Genomic DNA, 17,472 nt, shown 5'->3' on the forward strand with positions numbered 1-17,472 from the left:
TGTTGTCCCAACTATTCTGCATTATCAGTAAGTAAACACTGTTTTGGGCAAAACCATGTTCAATTTTTTATGTAAATAAAACAACTCTTTCCAAATTTCTTGCATATATATATATAATATATAAAAATATATATTTTTTATATATATATTTGAGCACTATATATAGTGCTCCAATACTGGCCTGACAGGTAGCTTTATCAAAAATTTACTTCTAACAGTAATCCTAGGAACAAAAACCACCTAGCAACTACATTATAGCTTAGACCAAATCTGGCCTTGCAAACACTATTCTTACGCCACAGGGTGAGCTTCATAGTAACCACTATCAGCATTTTCTTGCACAGGTTCTGGAGATGGTTGCCTTTCTTCTTGTTCCTCTTCTACCTCATCTTCTGATTCTGACAATACAGAACACACATTTCTTTTTTAAGAGACTCAACAAACAATTTCATATGCATATTTTAAATGTTTAAGGAAGTGATAGGATAGTTTTAAAAATTGACCTTTATTGGGCGCCTGGGTGGCTCAGTTGGTTGAGGGACTGCCTTCGGCTCAGGTCATGATCCTGGAGTCCCGGGATGGAGTCCCACATTGGGCTCCCTGCTCAGCAGGGAGTCTGCTTCTCCCTCTGACCCTCCCCCCTCTCATGTGCTGTCTCTCTCTCTCTCTCATTCTCTCTCAAATAAATAAATAAAATATTTTTTAAAAATAAATAAATAAATAAATAAATAAAAATTGACCTTTATCTTACAAAGGCATTCAAATGCAGTATTCCCTGTTCTCTTAACAACTGAAAAGCAAGCAAGATGAAGTTTGGTATTTATTTTTATTTTTTTAAGATTTTACTTATTTGGGGGCACCTGGGTGGCTCAGTTGGTTAAGCGACTGCCTTCGGCTCAGGTCATGATCCTGGAGTCCCAGGATCGAGTCCCGCATCAGGCTCCCTGCTCGGCGGGGAGTCTGCTTCTCCCTCTGACCCTCCCCCCTCTCATGCTGTCACTCATTCTCTCTCAAATAAATAAAATCTTAAAAAAAAAAAAAGATTTTACATATTTGTCAGAGAAAGAGAACATGCAAGAGAGTAAACACAAGCAGCGGGAGTGGCAGGCAGAGGCAGGCTCCCCGCTGAGCAAGGAGCCCGATGCAGAACTCGAACCCAGGACCCCAGGATCATGACCTGAGCTGAAGGCCGACGCTTAAACAACTGAGCCACCCAGGAGTCCCTTTATTTATTTATTTAAGTAGGCTCTACACCCAGTGTGGAGCCCAATGCGAAGCCCAACGCAGGGCTCAAACTCATGACCATGAGATCAAGACCTAAGCCAAGATCAAGAGTCTGACACTTAACTGACTGAGCCATGCAGGTGTCCCTATTTTAAAAAATGATCTAGTAGTAAGAAAAGGAAAGGATAGGAAATAAATTATTTTAAGCTGTAACTCAGTTTCCTATGTCACATCTATTCAATAGTACGATAATGAAAAGAAAACTAATAAATGAAAGATCAATAATTATGATACAGCCAAAAAATTGACAGCCAACAGAGATAATATTAAATAGAAAAGAGCAAGCTTTGAACCAGCATAATTCCATTTTTATAAAAATATCTAAGGATGGGATACAACAAAATTCTATAATAGGCACCAAACTCTTGGTTATATATAGAGGATGAGACTGAAATTTGTTTTACTTTCTATGTCTGATTTTTATATAATATCATACAAACACACCTATTTCTTTTTAACAAAAAGGAGAAAAAGGGGTTTGACTCAATTACAATAGAGGCAAATTTCTTTAAGTTTCGTACTTTTCATGTCCTTAAAGAATACTGATAGAAGCCTTCTATCTTAACCTCACCTTCATCAAGCTCTGGTTCAGAATCACCAAATACTTCATCTTCATAACGAAACATATCATTGTGAACATAAAACTTATTTGGAACAGATCCCTACAGGAAAACAAAATCCAAATATTCCATTAAATACTCATAAATGTGGCACTGCATAAAAAGAACAAATTACATGGCATATGCAATATCTATTTTAACACTACAGAAATATGTAGACTCAGTATAATTTTCTAAAATTAAACATGCTATATTAATATAAAGTATACTATAGAAGGTCATTCAAATATTGGAACTCAAGAAATGGGTACTCAACAGAAGAGAACCAAGACTAATTAACAAATGAAACTTTGCCATTTTAACATATAACTTACTAAATAAGATACTTTTTATATTACTTTTGTAATCTTAGTAAACCTATTGATACATTCGTATCAGTAGACTTTAACTTCTAAATAGGCAGTGAAAAAAATAAAACAAAAAAGACAGGCAAAGTGCGTACACACACAAAGCTCAAATTACAGTTGACCCTTGAACAACACAAGTTTGAACTGCACGAGTCCACTTACACATGACTTTTCTCAACACGTTACAGTACTGTAAATGTGTTCTCTTATGTAATACCATTTTCCTTTCTCTAGCTTACTTTATTGTATGAATACAATGTAGAATTACAGAATACATATAAGCTATAAAATATGTGTTAATCGACTATTTATACTATCAGTATGGCTTTTGGTCAACGATAGGCTATTAGTAGAGTTAAGTTTTTGAAAAGTCAAAAGCTGTATGTGGATTTTCAACTGCCCTGGAGGTCAGTGCTCCAAATCCCTATGTTGCTCAAGAGTCAAATGTTTATCAACGGGTTCAATACCAAGTTCTCAAGTTTAGCTACATGCATATATAAACCTGTAAGAAGAAACTCTGGACACTTCACGCAACAAATAACAATCAAATAAAATCATACAAATGAAAACTTACTTCAGGAGCCAGAACAAAGGTTTGCATAAACTTCCTCTCTGGCTGTCCACTATTAGATAGCAAACCCATAACCTGGACAACTACTCCATCACTCAAGGTTGCATGAGCATCCACATGACGAATTTTAGTATGACATTCACTGAAGTTCAGAGATAATACTTTGTGGTGTATATCCTTTAATAGAAGAAAGGAAGAAAAAATACAAACTGTTGTGATACTTCATTACTTCATACTATAGAGCTTCACTGATTTCCTCCTAACTCTAAAATATTAACTACATAATCTTTCTGCCTCATTTGAATCCCTTCCACCATGATATGCATTACTGCCATGTTGATGTTCCTAAACCACCATTTTCAACATGTCACAGCTCAATACAAGAGATCACTACGGCTATCTCATATTAAGCAATAATACGGGCTTTATATAGCTTTCTCCCAGTATTCTGTATTAAGTTTTTAATCATTCATACAAAGTGTGTTGACTACTCCTTGACCTCACAGCTGATTTTACTTTACTGGGTTTGTTGGTGCCCTTTCTTCTGCTTTTAATTTCCTCTTGTACACTAAGGCCAAATTCTGTAATTCAGCATCTAAAGTCCCATATCCTATATAATGTCATAAAGTACATATACTTCTGTGCACGCCTATAACATAAGGTTTAGCCCATGTTTGTATAAACTTAAATATATTGTTCTCAACTGTTTCATGTATAAAATACATCAAGGATAGATAATTTCCTATCTTCTTTGTATCCAATCCAGTGTAGCACCCTTATAAATGGATATTTGTAAGAACTGAAAGCTCATTTAACAACTATTGTAACATAAATTTCTAGTTACAAGTAATGATCACATTCAGGAAGAAATCCATTCGCACAAAAAGGCTATTTTCAACTATCTTAACACAAAAAAAGGGGAAAAAAATCTAAAATGTGTATGAAATTGATACTTACATTTTGGCCATAAACAGCTTCCTGGGGCTTTCCACTAGCATCTACTCCACCATGAACATAGGAAGAATTCCTGCCATAAAACCTATAAAGTCAAGGATATTTGATTAACATTCAATTGTCAAGAAAAGCCTAAGAGGCAGGAGAGTTCTGGTATAAAACAGACCTAGCTTGCATGTCTGGCTTTGTCACTCAATAGTTGTATAATTCTGATAGTTACTTACGGTCCTTAAGTTCAGTTTCCTTGGTTATCAAACACAATAACAGTAACTACTACTCCACAGGGCTGTTGTAAGGATTAAATGAGTAACAACAGGATTCAGGCCTGGCACACTGAAAATACACTCAATTACTTGCAATTCTCATCTAATTCCTATCATATCTATTTTTTGAAGTGGAAGAATGAGATATTCAAAATACATTCTAAATACTGATGCTGTGGTAACTGACCCAGTTTTTCCCTTTAGATACAAAACTCAGTTATCTAGATTTGTTTGGGAATCAGTTGCTGTTTAACATTCTACTCAAAGTTCCAAATGATTACTAATTCCAAAAGCTTAAAGCAGTTTAGTTAGATTTACAATCATTGAAATAATTCAGAGACCAAATAAGAAAATCTACATTACTTCAGTATCTGATATCTCCTTAATATTTTATACTGCTCTTAAGTACATGATTAATTAGTATTTCTCTGGCATTACCTAAAGCAATTAGAATATCCTTCTAAATTAAGGTTATCAAACATGCAAAATTAATATTTTCATAAAGAGAACTCAGCTCCTATTGTTAACGAAACATTTAAGACTTCATCTATGCCAAGTAATGCTCTCAGTGCATTACATATATTAATTTATTTACGCCTCCTCTAACAACCTCATGAAATAAGCACTATTATATAAATGAGCAAACTGAGGTTCAGAAGAAATTAACTCTCCTAAGGCCACACACTAATCAAGTGGGGTAGCTAAGACATAAACCCAGACAGTCTAGTTCCATGGTCCATGTTTTTAACTACTACCTGTATTTTTAAGTTTACACTATTTTCTCGCATGTACCACTGGCAAACATGTAAACTTCTACCATTTTTCTGGAGGACAACTTGGCTGTTAAGTGTAGGAAAAGCCTTAGAAAAAATTATACCTTTAACAATTCTGCTTCTAGGAACTTAAGAAAATAACTAGAAAAGTGCACAAAGATGCATGTATAAGGATACTGATCACAGTTTGTTAACAAGTGAAAAATTACAAAATGATTTTCATTAATAGGTAAATTGGTTATATAAGCTAAGTATAAAACAGAAGTTTATGGGGGTTTTTTTTGAAATGATGGTGGAGAGCCTTATTGTCACTATAAAAAAAAACAAACAAACACAAAAACATGCTAATACCTACATTAAAAAAGACTAAATTTCAGACAAGGAAAGGCCCTATTAATTCCATTCTCCCCTCCCCACCCCAAACTCCTTTACATACACTGTCAGCAAGAATATCTTTTATTTCTCTAATTAGAAAAATGTACAGGTATTCACTTTTTTTTTTTTGAGGAGGGGTATTTGTTATAGAAAAATGTCTTACGGAATAATACAAGACATATTGCAAAATCTAACTTTAGAATGCCCCGCATACTTATAAAGAGGACCTAGCTAAAAAAAGAAAAGTCCTTTTAACAGCTTTTCCCATATGAAGTGGCAATGATTTATCCCTTAACTCACGTGGCTGGTGTGTTCTACAACAAAAACTTGCAAAACCTAATCCTTATAAAAGGATCATTTATCTTTCACCTGCTAAAATACACAGGAAGAACAAAAATTATAAATACTACTCACAATATAAATCAATTTCATTTCAACCTCTGGAAAAAATAAGCTAACAGATGTCCAACTCCTGCCAAAATAGTAAACAAGGCTACTACTGCTGTTTTACCAAGAAATACTATTTTGCAGATCAATCAGAAGAAATTTTCACAAGTATAATCACTTAAATGATTCATTTTCTAACACTGCTATAAGGAACTTAAAAAAAAAAAAAGTCAACTAATGACTACGATTTCAAAGTGCAGACTAGAACCCATTAGTTGGTCAAGCCCAAGGTTTATTTAAATGAAATACAAAATACTGAAGGATACAATTGTGTACACAGATATGAATGTGTTATATAATGGGATATAATTGTGTACACAGATATGAATATGTTATATAATGGGATATAATGTGAAGACTTTTTTTGTTTTTTTGTTTTTTTTACCGTGGATTTCTTTTTTTCCTTTTTTTTTCTTTTAAGTAAAACAGGGCTTGAACTCACAGCCCTGTGATCAAGGCCTGAGCTGAGATCAAGAGCCAGACACTTAACTGACTGAGCCACCCAGGCACCCCTGTGGGTCTCATTTTTTTAAAAACTTGAAAAAATGATTTTAGCCATTAGACAATTAAAATATTGGTTATGGTTTGCAAAGAAACAACCAGAACATGAAGCAAGAAAGACAAAATACTATGTAGTCCTATTCAAGAAAACAAAACTAAATAAAAATACTAAATAATCCATTTAGAATTTACCTGTGTAAATATTCTGGAGCTTTATTCAGCAAAGTATAATATTGCCTCACAAACTCCCGCCCTACAAGCAGCGGACTGGGCTTCTCCATAACCATTTCTTTGCTGCACAATGTCAAATGCTAAGGGAGCAAACACAAGAACAATTAACTATTAAAAAGTCATCTTTGTAAACTTCCAGGAAGTAAATTTTCTTAGCCATACAAAAAGGAATAAAGAAAATTAATACATTTATTGAAAACCAATTAACAACAAAATAATAAATTCTCAACAACTACTGGTAACTTCCAACATCTGCAGTTCCTCTTTGTCTCTATTCCTCAGTGCCTCCCCACCCACCCCCACACAGTTCTTTTTCTTTTTCCCCAGAAAGTACCGTGCTGCCTCACAGTATGAACACCATAACCAAGTCTTTTCCATCCACAGTACCTCTTTCCTCTGGGGACTATAATCTAGGTCCGTGGATTCCAATGGTTGATTTTTTAAAAACTAGGCAGAAGGCACAAGTCAGGACCGGAAGATTAGACTTATTATGGGAAAATACTGACTAGTATCTTCTTTGTATTCGCTCTCCTTAGAATTACTTCACTGCTTCAAAATGATAATTACCATTAAAAATCAGCAATTACCTGAGTACTCAGAGATTAGTATTTTTTTACATTTGGTATATGTAAAAAAATTCTTTCCATTAATTAAGTAATAAGCATCTAACTACATTGCTAGGTGCTCTTTAATAAAGGGGACAGCCCAGTGGGTGAACAAGATTAAGACTTTACCCTCAAGAAGCTTATAATCTGGTGCAATTTAAGAAACAAAACAAACAAGCAAAAGGAAAAAAAAATAAGAGACAAATCAAGAAACAGACCCTTAACTCCAGAGAACAAACTGATCGTTACCAGGGGGGAAGTGGGTGGGGGGGGGTGGTGGCTTAAATAGGTGATCAATATGATGTATGGAAGTGCTGAATCAGTATGCTGTACACCTGAAACTAATATAATACTGTATATTTTAATTCCAATTAATATTTAAATATATTTAACTGGAATTAAAATAAAAACTTAAAAGTTTATAATCTGTCATGGATTATAAACAAGCACATAGGAAACAGAATGGGTTAGGCACTATAATAAAGTACTGCTAAACTGAAATCTCAAAGATAAATCAAGAAAAACAAATACACAGGGCAGGGGGAGGGGTCTATGCCGACAGGGAGGGGGATTAAAAATAAGAAAAACAAATACAAAATACAAATAGACACACAATCATTTAAAGTAAATGACTTATATATGGTTATAGCCCCCATCAGTCAAAATTATAACATTAGGAATTGGAGAACAGGGAGAAAAAAAAGAGGAAGTTAAATATTACTTGTTTAAATATATATTTATAATCAAATACCCTTTCCTATTACACTTTAAAGTACTGAAAAAAGGGCACCTGGGTGGCTCAGTCATTAAGCATCTGCCTTCGGCTCAGGTCATGATCCCAGGGTCCTGGGATCCAGCCCCACATCGGGCTCCCTGCTCTGCGGGAAGCCTGCTTCTCCCTCTCCCACTCCCCCTGCTTGTGTTCCCTCTCTCACTGTGTCTCTGTCAAATAAATAAAATCTTTTAATTAAATAAATAAATAAAGTACTAAAAAAAAAAAAAACCCACAGCATCTGTATTTACTGGGCAAACTGGGATACAGTTTAAATTCCTGCTTAACAAATGAATCTCAATGTAGGTTTCTTTCCTTTTTGGCGGGGGGGGGGGGGGGAGTGGCAGGGGGGAGAAGAGAGAGAATCCTAAACAGGCTCCACGCCCAGTGCAGAGGACAAAGGGCTCAATCTCACAACTCTGAGATCATAACCTGGGCCAAAACCTAGAGTCACGCTTAACCAACTGAGTCACCCAGGTGCCCCTAGGTTTCCTTTAAACAAAAAATTTTAGGGCGCCTGGGTGGCTCAGTTGGTTAAGCGACTGCTTTCGGCTCAGGTCATGATCCTGGAGTCCCAGGATTGAGTCCTGCATCGGTCTCCCTGCTCAGCAGGGAGTCTGCTTCTCCCTCTGACCCTCCCCCCTCTCATGTGCTCTCTCTCTCTCTCATTCTCTCTCTCAAATAAATAAAATCTTTAAAAAAATTTTTATAGCGAAAGATAACCTGCCATAATCATTACAATTGTGATAGTATTTTTAAATAAAAATCAGGAGGGGCACCTGGGTGGCTCAGCTGATTGTCTGACTTCAGCTGAGGTTATGATCTCAGGGTCCTGGAATCGAGTGGGGCTCCACACTCAGCGGGGAGTCCGCTTGTCCCTCTCCCTCTGCCCCCACCCCCACTCGTGCTCTTTCTCGCTCTCTCCCTCTCTCATATAAATAAATAAAATCTTTATAAATAAATAAACCATGGCAGAGCCTACAGTCAAGACTAGCTCTATACAACCCGAGTGACTCCCAATTCAACTTTTACATAAGGCTCTATTAGGTTTTCTCTCCTTTTACAACTGTCCTGAAACAGTATACAAAACAGTAAACAAAACACAAATCTGTTTAAAATTTTCAATAACACCTCACCTGCTTTCAAAAATGGTTAATTCACTGCTTCCAGTGGCAGGGTCTGGGGATGAGGCAGTGGAAAGAAGCCTTTGAAGCAGTTCAAGGAGATGGAAGAGGAAGATAAAGCTTTCCAACAGAAACAAAAAGACAAGAAGCTGGAGAAGCTAAAGTGAAGTATAATAGTTATAGGGAAGGGTCCCCGGGCCACAGGTAGAATTGAGAAATCTGGCAAAAAGTAAGCAGTTACTTGTGTCTCCATTAGGAGATGGTAACCCTTACTTCCACTGCTGTTTAAAACACCTGGATTCTCTGCCATTAACATCTGCTGCTACCTATAGCTAGAATGAGTGTGTCTAGGAGCCTGTTGTACATTCAAGAATAAACTTCGGAAAAGAAAAAAAACCCAAACAGTGGGACTCATCTTCTCTTTACTCCCTCTTACTCAGCCGTTGCTACCTTAGCTGTAAGGTCAGAGTAAACCCAGCCTAGAATCCTGCCAGTCTGCTCTTCAGTCTTTGTTCTACCTTGAATTCTATACCACCTACAATTATACCAACTCTTTAAAAAAAAAAAAAAAGAAAAATTTAATTCACAAAGTAGAGTCAGTGTCATTTCAGGTGTCATTAGTTTCCCCCCAAACTTAAAAACTTCCAATAAGGACTAACAAATTCTAATGCATAAACGAATTCTCATTTGCTACATTTATTTTTTATTTTTTTAAGATGTTACTTATTTATTTGACAGAGAGAGACAGTGAGAGAGGGAACACAAGCAGGGGGAGTGAGAAAGGGAGAAGCAGGCTTCCCACTGAGCAGGGAGCCCAACGTGGCTCGATCCCAGGACCCCGGGATCATGACCTGAGCCGAAGGCAGACACTTAAGGACTGAGCCACCCAGGCGCCCCCCATTTGCTACATTTAAAGTAACAAAGCGGGCGCCTGGGTGGCTCAGTCGTTGGGCGTCTGCCTTCGGCTCGGGTCATGATCTCAGGGTCCTGGGATCAAGCCCCACATCGGGCTCCCTGCTCCGCGGGAAGCCTGCTTCTCCCTCTCCCCTCCCCCTGCTTGTGTCTCTCTCTGTCAAATAAATAAAATCTTTAAATAAATAAATAAAATAAAGTAACAAAGCTAAGACAGTTTTTTTATTTTGAATGATGAGGAAGTGTGAAGAACAGTAGACTTATCTAGTAAAATTTTATAAAATAACTAAAATGTGAAAATTAATACATACTTAAATACTGTAACTGATGCTAAAATAATACTAAGATGTGGGAAGATGCTCACTTATCCTCTAAATAAAATAGCTATGTACAAAATAGTTTTGTTCAAATGATGAATAATAGAAATGCTATTAGGGGGCGCCTGGGTGGCTCAGTTGGTTAAGCGACTGCCTTCGGCTCAGGTCATGATCCTGGAGTCCCGGGATCGAGTCCCGCATCGGGCTCCCTGCTCGGCGGGGAGTCTGCTCCTCCCTCTGACCCTCCCCCCTCTCATGTGCTCTCTCTCTCATTCTCTCTCTCTCAAATAAATAAATAAAATCTTTAAAAAAAAAAAAAAAAAAAGAAATGCTATTAGGGACTGTTTATGGATTTGGAGATTCCCATGTTTTTCTTCTTTCTCTTCCATATTTCCAGATTTTTCTACAGTGACACTCTGTCATTTATCCCAAATCTTCCATCACATTTATAAAGGATATATTTACCTACCATTTTTGTCACATACATATAACAGTAAAGTTAAAAAAAAAAAAAAAAGTACTGAATACATATATCAATATCAAAGAAAGGTCAAAATACACTAAAGAGTTATTGTAACAAAGTTTGAGAGGCTTTCAAATGCCCACCATCTACATACACAATCACGAAAGTATGGTGGTCACATCATCAATACAGATCAGAGAGACAGGCAAGGTAAATACACAGTGAAGGCAACTTTCAAGAGATTATTATTCAATAAATTGAATTATTCAGAGGCAGTAACTTGAAAAGTGAACCTCAAATGGTGGATGAGGTAAAACAATGCTAATCTGTTAAAAGCCTAAACAAAGAGCTATACAGAAGCTAGGCAGAGTCCATCTTTAGCTGTAGGGAGGCTTCCTTCCACAGGGAATAATAAAACAAAAAGAAGTTACCTGTAGAATGGTGCTACAATTTATACTTAAATATAACTTACAAAGCAGTTACTTCTTCACTATTAACTCTGATTTAAAGTGAGTCAGAATTTAGTGGGCTAGGGGCACCTGGGTGCGCAGATAGTTAAGCGTCTGCCTTGGGCTCAGGTCATAATCTGTGTCCTGGGATTAGCCCCCAGAGTTGGTCCTGCCTTAGTGGGTAATCTGCTTCTCCCCTCCCTTTGCCCCACCCTCTGCTCATGTTCTGCCTGTCTCGAATGAATAAATAAAAAAATCTTAAAAAAAAAAAAAAAAAAGAATTTAGTGGGCTAAAATATAATTGGTGGAAATTAACCATATCAACCAGAAGATAAAGATATTACGGACAAAAGGGAAAAAAGCAACCTCACTGACTTACCTATTTTTTAATGACACACTAATTTATTTGTTCTACACAAACAACTGCCATCTTGCCCATCTTCCCATTTTCTCCCCTAGAGTAGGAAAATTAACAGTGCAATACATAAGGAATGCATCAAAGAAGCATTAGAACTTAATTATAAATGAACCACCAACGGGTAGTTTGGGTAGCTGTAGGAAGTTAAGACTTGGAAAATTGAGTAATATACAGTTTGCATTTATAATTCATGCACAGCCAATGTATACAAAAATCTGGTCAAGAGGAAAAACAAAAGAGCCAAATTACACCTTCAGAATAAATGTGATTACAAGAACAATTGTGCTGTTTTTATTATTCACAGCGAAGTACCCAACTCTTAGGTAAGCAATTTCTGGGATTTGGGTCCTTCCATTTCTTTTTTTAATTCCTTTTTTTCTTTTTTTAAGATTTTATTTATTTGAGAGAAAGAGCACGAGGAGAGGGAGAGGCAGAGGGAAAAGCAGGCTCCCTGCTCAGCAGGGAGCCAGACACCGGCTCCATTCCTGGGACTCCAATCCCAGGACTCTGGGATCACGACCTAAGCAGAAAGGCAGACGCCTAACTGAGCCACCCAGGCACCCCTAAATTTTTTTTTTTTTTATTTATTTGAGAGAGCGAGAGAGAGCACAAGAGGGGGGAGGGGCAGAGGGAGAAGAAGCAGGCTCCCAGCTGAGCAAGGAGTCCAAAGCCCGATGTGGGGCTCGATCCCAGGATTCTGGGATCATGACCTGAGCTGAGGGCAGACGCGTAACCGACTGCCTTCGGCTCAGGTCATGATCCTGGAGTCCCAGGATCGAGTCCCGCATCAGGCTCCCTGCTCAGCGGGGAGTCTGCTTCTCCCTCTGATCCTCTTCCCTCTCATGCTCTCTGTCTCTCATTCTTTCTCTCTCAAATAAATAAATAAAATCTTTAAAAAAAAAAAAATTATTTTAAAAAACCACACTGAACATGGGACAAAGATTTTAACTAAGACCATGAAAAAGTTATGACCTTTTTGGATCTTAATTTTCTAATTTACAAATTGAGATGTGATCTCTGGTCAAACCTACAAGACTATAGATTCAACAAAGACAGCCAAGATTAAAGGATACTTATGTACAAAAAGAATCTTCAGTTGGTTGTTAGCTCTAGCACCTTCAGAGATACGAACAATCATCTAACGTCTTCTTAATTAAAGTAAAATTACATGTATTAAACCCCACTTTTCCCATGAACACTTGAAAATGTGGAGATTTCTATCACACTGGGATGCATACTGTAAAATTTATTTTCCTTGTTAATTAAAAACAATCGGTCCTTTTAATTCATCCAGATACCAACATGATTATATCTAGTTTCCTTCACTATTTAGAGCCTCAACTACTTCAGAAATCTTATCCCACTTAAAATCCCCATATATTGTATATCTTCATCAAAAAATATCCTTTTATTCATTCTTGTTTCTTAAAATGATTCCTCTCCATTTGCCTAGACTAATTCCTGAAATATAGCTACTCCAGCTCTCATGGGATATTGCTATCAACTGCCACTATCTTTTCTGAATTCCTTAATATCATTGAGAGGGAAGTGGAGGAGAAAAAGAAAAGTAACACACATACACAAGAAAGAAAAGAAAGTCACACTGGGCTTCATCCTACCATATACTTCGATTTCTTCAATTTCAAAATACTTAAAAAAAAAAAAAAAAAAAAAACCGTTATCAACCAAAGGAATTTTTGGTTCCTTCCTTGACTAAAACTTCAGGTTTTAGTTAAGTACTTAGGTTTTTTGCTTACTTTCTGGTTAAAAGTAAGTTTGGTGAATCACTAGTACAATGGAGCTGCCCACAAAGCATACAATCTCAGGCTACAACATAAATGTAATGTCTAAAATGAGCTGACAATTCTACTCTGTAAAAGTTAAATACTGATTGAACAGTAAATGGAAATTACAGGAAGGTAGATTTAGGTTCAACATAATACAAGAATAACCAGAACAGAGCTACTTCATAAATAGCCAGTCACTGTAAGTATTTATTTCAGAGACTAACAACAATTCAGCAGGAATATAGTAAAATAATCTAGGTCTAACAACATTAGATTAGGTTGTCCCAACATTAGGATTCTAAAAGTCTATTAAACAAGAACTAAGACCTTTGATTCCTACTCCAATACTCATTCCATACCTTCCTATCTGTAATGACTGAAATCCTATGCATTTTTTGGGAACAGATACTGTACCCCTGAAAATCTTTCCTGATTCTTCTATAAACTATTGTCTTTCCTCTGAATTCTCGAAGTACTTTGAGTTTTTATCATGGCACTTTATTAATCATATTGTTCCCTAAATTACTAACTGTGCATTAGTCTTCCTCAACTCTCCTCTCAAATATCATCTGAGCTCTCCCTTAAATATAATTCTCTGGAAAGTCACAATTTTTTTTTTAATTGATGGCACTACTTTATTTCCATCTTAAAAGACCAACTGCAGGGCGCCTGGGTGGCTCAGCTGGTTAAGCAACTGCCTTGGCTCAGGTCATGTTCCCAGGGTCCTGGGCCCTGGGATCGAGCCCCACCATCTGGCTCCTTGCTCAGCGGGGAGCCTGCTTCTCCGCCTGCTTGTGCTCTCTGTCAAATAAATAAAAAAATAAAATTCTTAAAAAAAAAAAAAAGCCAACTGCAACCAAATGAAGTGAACATAACCTCTAGATTTTATTGTCTTCCTAATATAACAAAGTACGAAGCTTAGAACTGGATCATTTGGCCCTTTCTCTTATCTCCTCCCCGTTCAAAATGCTTGCATCTCTTAATAGCCATCATTCTCTTATATCTGCAATCGGGCTCAACACATTCAAGCCCTCAGCACACTCTTCTTTGTAGTTTTAGCCTTTTTCCGGAAAATCTTAGTCTGCCCACCACAGCCACGCTGCTTCCTGTCATAATGCTGCTTTCCCTGGGCATAAAGAGAATCTTTGCCTTTCTTGTACTGTGTAACTTTGTGGGGTTAGTGCTTGCCACACTTCTTGCAGAAAGTCCGGCGGGTTTTAGGAATGTTCACGTTTGTGAGAGCACTATCGGCACAGAAAGCTGCAGAGTCACAATTCTTAAAAATCCAATAACCTCTGCTCAGTCTTCCACTTGTCTGCACTAGCATTGTTGATAACCTCCTCCTAATACTAGATTTCTACGGATAAGGCAACTTTCCTTCTCATCAAAATGCAGAAGTTCTCAAAGTTCTGTCTTCTAACCTGGCAATTTCAGAGTCTAATGGCTTTAGCTCTCGTATCTACCTAAATGTAAATCTAGTCTCTACCATGAACTCAATGTTAAAATGTTAAAATGTAAAAAACATTTTAACCCCATGCTGAATAACCACACATGCCCTCATAGGTTACAAATATATGCATCCCTCAAAATGTTTTCCTTATTTCTGTTAATGATGCCACCATCCTCTTGGCTAGAATGCTCAGTCCTAAGTGACTTTCCTTCTTTAAGCTTCAAACTGTGAAATCCTGCCGACTCAAAAGTCTCTCGAAATTTGTCCCATTCTTTCCACTCCCACTGAATTTACACTCTACATCTTCCTCAAATCTTCCAAGCTTCTTTATCATGTGCAGCATACATTAAATACAGTAAAATCCAAACACCTGAATTTAATTTGAAGTATAAGGCACTCCATAGAAATCCAGTCTGACATTCATGGTCCTGACAAACTTTGCAAATTTATCTCCCATTATACTTTTCACCTCTAACAAATCCTGTGTTCGAAGAACACTATGCCACTCACCATCATTCCCTGAACCTGCAATTTTCATTCTTTAGGCGACTGTCTTATTTCATTCAACCTAAGATGGGTGAATAGGTGGGAAAACACAAATTCTTCCAACATTTAATGAATGTCTACTATATATGTATCAAAAACTATGCAAGGAAAAACAATGGTGAACATGAAGGACTTGATCTGCTGCTCCACTGACTAAAGTCCAGTGGGAGACAAAATTCCTAAACACAATTATGTTAGAAATCCTACAGCCCTATCACAAAGAATATACCATTTGAAAACTGGAACAGGCATAGAAATTAGACATGCAGAAAATGAGAAGTTAGTATCTCAAGCTAAAGCTAAAAGAGAAAATTTTTAGGGGATGACCATCTCCTCAAAACCTCATGCCACCAAATTCTTCCCCTATTCACTCTTCAAAAACCTGCTCAAGATCTCATTCCAGGGGCACCTGGGTGGCTCAGTCGTTAAGCGTCTGTCTTCAGCTCAGGTCATGATTCCAGGGTCCTGGGATCCAGCCCCGCATCAGGCTCCCTGCTTGGCAGGAGGCCTGCTTCTCCCTCTCCCACTCCCCCTGCTTGTGTTCCCTCTCTCACTGTCTCTCTGTCAAATAAATAAAATCTTAAAAAAAAAAAAAAAAAGATCTCATTCCAATTCTACCTCTGGCTTTCCTATCTAGGGTCCATCAGGCAGGATTAACCATTTCTTCCTCTTAGTATCACAGATCTCTTTATTAATGCACTTAATCCTAATAATATATGTACATGAGCACAGGCACATCCCTCTCCTATTCGGAAGACCTCTACACTAATGCTAAGCATAAGCCTGGCAGCGTTATGCTTCCCGGAGGTGCTCAAGAGACATAATCTTTGCAGCATCCATCACTGCTGTGCACATAACAGGATTAAAAAATCTGTTGAATGATTCTGATACTAAAGCCCTAAGAGAAGCAACAACTAAAATACAAAGATATTTCAACAGTTAATAAATAAAACTATGGAAGAATGTTAATGAATAGCTTAAACACATTAAGCACACAATTTCAAGATACTTTAAAGCCAATCACTGGGGCACCTGGGTGGCTCGGATGGTTAGGCGTCTGCCTTCGTCTCAGGTCATGATCTCCGGGTCCTGGGATCGAGCCCCATATTGGGCTCCCAGCTCAGCTGGGAGTCTGCTTCTCCCTCTCCCCCTGCTTGTGCTCTGGCTCTCTCTCAAATGAATAAATAAAATCTTAAAAAGTCAATCATCTACACTCCTGTGCTTATTTATATGTAAATGTATATTAGTACACAGTCATCTACAAGAATACGTACTACTCCTGTAATATGAAGTTAGAGAGTTTTGAGGTTAAAGGTCCAAACAAATCAAATATAGCAGTTTTGGCACAAATAATTTTAAGAACTTTTAGAACTTTAAAATCAGAACTTAAAGCTCTAATTTTAGAACTTTAAGAAATTTTAGAAATTCCACCCCCAAAATTAGCATTACAACAGACCCACACAATATAGTCAATTTCTTTTCAAAGGTACCAAGGTAATTTTATCTTTCCAACAAAATGATTTGGGGACAACCTGACATCCACACATTAAAAACAAAAGGAAGTCTGACTCATACTTGGGACCCATGTACAAAAATTACGTTGAAATGGACCACAGACATAAATGTAAAACCTAAAACTCTAGGCTTCTAGAAGAAAACTTCCGTAAACTTATGTTAAGATTTTAATAAGACACAAAAATTAAAAAAAAAAAAAAACCTACAAATTGGACCTCCATCAAAATGTAAAACCCTTCACTTAAAGTCACCATCTAGAAAATGAAAAGACAAGCCACAGTCTGAAAAAAGGATCTGTAGAATAATATATGATAAAGGACTTGTATTCAGGGAAAAAAAAAAACAAACCAGATCTCTAATAACTTAAAAAAAAAAAAAGCATTACTGAAAGCTAAAGAAGTTGGTTTTACATGATTCTACTGATAGGGCATTCTGTAAAATGCAAAACTATAGGGTTAAACCAGATCAGAGGCTGGAGGCAGAAATGAATAAAAAGGAATAGGAGAGAACTTGATCGTGGTGGTGGTTTCACAACTGTATGTCTGTCTAAAGTCATTAAACTGCGCATAAAGAGTGGCCTCTACTGTTGGTAAATTATTCCTCAAATTTTAAATTTAGCAATACAATTATGCTTCATTATGTCAATCATTTCATGAACATTTATGGAGAATCCCTTAACGCAACATAAGGGTAACCATGGTACCCTGAAATTGAGAATATCCAGTTCAAAAAAAGGCAATTTATTCAA

The 17,472-nt window shown here is 37.0% G+C and overlaps 1 protein-coding gene and 1 pseudogene across 6 annotated transcripts in view; both read right to left on the minus strand.

The window, feature by feature from the left end:
- G3BP2 (G3BP stress granule assembly factor 2) overlaps positions 1–17,472 on the minus strand; it is a 77,529-nt gene that overhangs the window by 11,693 nt on the left and 48,364 nt on the right. For all 6 annotated transcript variants that reach the window (XM_032400551.1, XM_032400549.1, XM_032400550.1 and 3 more), the window contains exons 2-6: positions 6,328–6,446; positions 3,780–3,861; positions 2,826–2,999; positions 1,856–1,946; positions 296–398 (exon numbers count right to left, since the gene is read on the minus strand). In XM_032400551.1, coding sequence (XP_032256442.1) covers positions 296–398; positions 1,856–1,946; positions 2,826–2,999; positions 3,780–3,861; positions 6,328–6,422 — 545 coding nt within the window. In that variant the 5' untranslated portion in view covers positions 6,423–6,446. The remainder of the gene's footprint in view (positions 1–295; positions 399–1,855; positions 1,947–2,825; positions 3,000–3,779; positions 3,862–6,327; positions 6,447–17,472) is intronic.
- LOC116630047 lies at positions 14,008–15,672 on the minus strand (annotated as a pseudogene).

Source organism: Phoca vitulina, unplaced genomic scaffold (genome assembly GCF_004348235.1).
Source record: "Phoca vitulina isolate PV1807 unplaced genomic scaffold, GSC_HSeal_1.0 scaffold3, whole genome shotgun sequence".
Lineage (NCBI taxonomy): Eukaryota > Metazoa > Chordata > Mammalia > Carnivora > Phocidae > Phoca > Phoca vitulina.